The sequence below is a fragment of the Condylura cristata genome, unplaced genomic scaffold, assembly GCF_000260355.1.
Source record: "Condylura cristata isolate star-nosed mole 26May11 unplaced genomic scaffold, ConCri1.0 scaffold00020, whole genome shotgun sequence".
In the NCBI taxonomy this organism is placed as follows: Eukaryota; Metazoa; Chordata; class Mammalia; order Eulipotyphla; family Talpidae; genus Condylura; species Condylura cristata.
This window is the reverse complement of record NW_004567121.1, coordinates 5924884-5929474: the sequence shown is the minus strand read 5'-3', so window position 1 is coordinate 5929474 and position 4591 is coordinate 5924884. Positions and strand designations below refer to the sequence as shown.

General features: G+C 43.1%; 1 protein-coding gene across 4 annotated transcripts in view; it reads right to left on the bottom strand.

The window, feature by feature from the left end:
• Positions 1-1053: 1053 nt before the first annotated feature.
• The window catches only part of IL1R2 (interleukin 1 receptor, type II), a 64157-nt gene continuing 60619 nt past the window's right edge, over positions 1054-4591 (bottom strand). For 3 of the 4 annotated variants that reach the window (XM_012727321.1, XM_012727322.1, XM_004686178.2), the window contains exons 8-9: positions 3410-3552; positions 1054-1285 (exon numbers count right to left, since the gene is read on the bottom strand). In XM_012727321.1, coding sequence (XP_012582775.1) covers positions 1104-1285; positions 3410-3552 — 325 coding nt within the window. In that variant the 3' untranslated portion in view covers positions 1054-1103. Of the gene's footprint in view, positions 1286-1932; positions 2022-3409; positions 3553-4591 lie in introns of those variants that run through there. The other variant, XM_012727323.1, reaches the window with a different exon arrangement.

Genomic DNA, 4591 nt, shown 5'->3' with positions numbered 1-4591 from the left:
AGGGAGGGCCCTATCTACATTCTTAACAACAGTATAAGAAGATTCCTTTCCCCCCACACTCTTGTCAACACTTATTGTTTCTGGTTCTTTGGATCGGAGCCTTTCCCACCAAGATGAGGTGGTATCTCATTTTGTAGCCAATTGCAGTGGGCTAGGGGGTAAGGAGAAACAGAGTATGTTTGTAGCTGGTACAGATGGAGACTTGCGTGTGGGGAACAAGTTTCCCTGCGTTTCCTAGGGTGAGAGGAAGGGGAAGGGTCTCGCCTACCACTTAGGGGGCTCAGACTTCCCTGTCTCTGGCTCTGCAGTACCTCTGAGATGTGTGCCCCCAAATCAGTCCCTCCTCTGTCTGTTCCCCATTCTGGACAGCTGCTGCAGGGGCAGAGGAGGCTGCAGCTGTGTGCCTGACACTTCATGTTTGGGGATCTGCGCCCCCGCTTCCGATTCCACCAAGACACCTCTCTCTGGCTGCTACCTTCAACAATGCAGGTGTCTAGGTAATCGGGCATCTCCTGCTGTTAAGCTGGTGTGAGAAGCATGCAAGTGTAAGCCGTTTTTTGGATGACCTTAGGCAGACACTTTCACCACATGTTTTCCCCAGTCTGCCCATTTAAAGTGTTATGTTTTGGGATCATGTGTCTCAACAAATTCACCAATTCTTGCTGATTCTTCTTCTTAGCCATTTGTGAGTCATCCTTTCCAGTCTCAAAAAGAAATGCCATCTTCTCAAAAGACAAATTACTGTATTTCCAGCATCTATCTATGCACTATAATATAGAAATCTATACAGCACAGACAAAATAGATTTCTAATACATTTTGAGTAAATGTATATGAGTAAATAAATTCTAAATGAATATCTAAAACTCACTTAGATATTTTCAACTCTAATTCAAACCTCAGGGTGGTTCACTTTTTAAATAGGTCACAAAGCAGAGTGCTCTTTGTGTACACAAATGTGCCTGCACTGCTGTCATTTGCTTTCAGAAAAACTGGACTATTTCCATCCTTTACTACAAAACCCACTATAAATTCAGCAAGTCTGTTAAACAACTGAAGGAAATAGAGCCATTTTAATAAGAAAGGATATTGTTTGTATTTGAATTATTTCATTTCCTTTTTATGATGTGGATGAGACTGAAAATCTTGACGGATACCCTTCAATATGGTCAAACCATATGGTTTTCTCTTCTTGCATTTATATCGTCTGTGTAGCCACATTCCTCCCAAAACCAGTGAGATCAGCGACAGGGGGGCGAGTGCAATCTTCCAGGAGAATGTGGCAGCTGCAAGAAGAACAGAATCAATTAGGTTGAACATTCTCTCACTGCCAAATAGATAGGTCAGTATGGCTTGCAGGGAAGAAAGGAACTGAAATTTTGTGTTTCCAATAAATGATCACTGAATTCCAGAAAATATACCCCTCACATTAGTATTAAGGGTGTCTGATAATGATGTCATGGCCAACAAAATGGAGCAAAATCCACCAGAAAACACAGAGTGGGGGATAAGTGTTGAGAATCTAGCTTTGCTTTACTTGTCTAGCAGGCCATCTGTCATGTCCCATTCCCCAAATGTGACAGGACGACAGTAGAACTGTCCCTTTTCCAATGAGCGTTGAATATCACAGAATTAAATAAAGCAACAAATAAAAAGAAAACAGACTCTAAATGTCAATCTTTGGTGTCAGGATTATTGCTTGGACCCAGCTATTTTTTTTTTTAAAGATTTATTTATTCATACAGAACTGGGGTACAGGCCAGAGGCTCAGGAGCGGTGAGAGGCTTCACCAGAGACAGAGTGGGGAGCAGAACAGGCAGATCGATGAAGTACACTGCTGAGGGGAGTAGCGGGCGGGTCAGGAGAGGTCTGGCTCGCCATGTGGTCTCCTCCGGGGCAGGCGGCAGGCGGGAATCGAACTCATATGGAAGTGGCTTCAGATTCTCAGTGCTGTGCTTTAACCCGCTGCGCCACCAGGGAGGGCCAGGACCCAGCTATTTTATACTCTATTTCATGGCATCTCTGTGATGGTGATAAAAGCATAGAGGAGACTACGAATAAGGAGTTAAAGAGTAAATACAAGAACGTGACTGCTGTGAGACACATTGGTGACAAGGCCGGAATTCTACACTTTCATGTTGCTATTTAAAATGGGCTATCGTGGCATCCCGGAGTCAGGGCGATCTCCAACTATTTCTCCAGATGACTCTTACATCTTAAAATCCCACAAAGCAGGGAAATGAGTAAAACTAGTTTTCCAAGTCTCCATCTCAGTGAAAAACTTTCAGTTGTTTTCTCTGCCCTCCATCATGGCCATCCCAGCAAAGGAGATGCCCCCCAAAACTCATGTTGGAGAAATTCTTCAAGGTTTCCAGGAACAGGACCATAAAAAAACAGATTTCCTGGGGTCACCCATATGAACCCAAGAAGTGGAGGCTGACTGCTTTCTGTGAAGCCCTTCATTTCCAAGTGTTTCCCACCACAAAGTCTCCCACAGAAGCCATCTGAACACCAGTGTTGGCTCAGATGTCACAGAAAAGTGGTTTTCCAACTTTAATATGAAAGGATTTTACTAATAAGCTGCAGCCTCTGACCTCCCCCAAGAGAATCTGGGGACATCAGGAGTGAGCCTAGGAATCTGTCTTCCACAAGTGATTTCAGTAACTGCACAGATGGAGGACACTGATGTTGGGTTGTCATTCACTGCCTTGAGCATTGACTAAATCCCGCTGCTTTACAGTGAAAAGTTGTCTGGTGCTGCCTCCCCCAGCAATCTGGGAGATGTGCAGTAGCCTATTTACTGCAGACAGCACGGAGCCCTTGAGAGTCCCCCTGGGGAGCTTTGGCTGGTCTAGCCTATCGTTCCCTTACGCTGTGGCTGTCGACAGGCTACAGTGATTGCCTCTCTTACTCAGTGTCAATTTTGCTTTTCTTCTTTGTTAAATGTCCTTAGATGATCCAGAGGCTGATTTGGCTGTAGTTTCCACTTCATCTTTGTTGACTAATGACTTTAAGCCCAAAGCTGCCCTGGGTCCTGGGCATCTCCCAGTGCTCAGCTATCAGGGGTGAACTTATTCAACTTTGCCATAAATACACCTCATCCTCCTCAAAAGCCCATCGGGAACAATTGCTCCCACTAACCCCACTAACATGAGAACACAAGATTTTTTAAAGTTTATCTTTTTCCCATAATCAGCTTGCTATTTAAACTTTTATCGGACTATAATTTCCCAAAGTCAGCTTCTATTTTACCAAAAAGCAATCAAACTCCATGAGCTTTGCTCTTAGTGCTTTACTCACAGGAAATGCAAAAGACCTCTTAAGTAATCCCGTGAAGAGTGAGTAGCCTGCCTCACACCCAGACAGTAATCAACCTTCGTTCTCCCCGTGAATGTCTCCCAAATACATACCTTCTTTGACTGTGGCTTGTAGCGTCTGAAAACTCACTGTATTAAAGACAACACACTTGAAATCCATGTTCAAGTCCTCTTTTATGACTGGATCAAAAACCAATGGCACTTCAACGTAGTTCTCATTATTTTCAGTGTATTCCCTAAGTGAGAAAACATGTTCATAACCATGATATATGGAAAGCAAGCTCATCTTTAAAATGCAGACATCCAACCATTCTCAATCTGAAGGGTCAATGTGCTTAAGTTGATTTCAAAATTCCTAAATGTATGAGCACTTGCCATTATGTTTTTGACTTATTTGGGAGAATTTCTAAGACTGTTCCTAACATGGGGGACACTGAAGTGTTGGTCACTGAAACAGAACACTTGAGACAATGAGAATTTAGAGGAGCCAGTTGAATTTGGATAATGGAAAAAATATCATTTAAGACCCTTGAACAAGGAGCCAGTAGTAGGAATTGATGTATCTAGTTATGGGAAACTTGACTACAGTTCCAATAAATCATTTGCATACTTGTAGAGTAGGGAGTTTCCAGGACTCAAGCACTCAACGCCCTCTCCTGCTTCCCTCTCCACTGCTGACTCTCTGGAAACTCAAGTACTAGGCAGTGAGTTGTCATGGCAGAGGGAGGCCCTCCTCAGCAGAGCCATCTGTGTGGTGTGTTGACAGGAATCTGAAGACCCTAACACCTTTCTACCCATGTGAATAAAACATCACTGATGTTAATCCACTAGGATGATGTCTGTATCCTCTATGGGAGAAAAAGGGCACCTTAAAGTAAGTGAGTAGTGTAAGGAGCTGACACAGAGGGTGCACAAGTCTTTTGCAACAAGGGTTTGCAAGCAATCAATTGCACTAACCTCACAGTTTTACTCATCAAACTGCATTAATGGGTTTTTCAAAAAAGGCCAAAATATGTCAAAAGTTCAGGGTAATTCAGGGTACTGAAACAGAAATTTCCTTAATGTTTTCTAATTGGAACATCAAATGATGCTGGGTTTCCTGTCTTCATATACAAACGGTGCCCCTTTGCAAGGTCTGGTTGCTCTACTTTCAAAGTGAGGAAATATTTCCAGAGTTGAACTCTCATTGAAACAGAACCCTTTCTTTTTACATCATTTTGCACATTTTTTTTTCCATCTCGATTGTAATCCCTGCGGGTTTCCCATCACCAAATC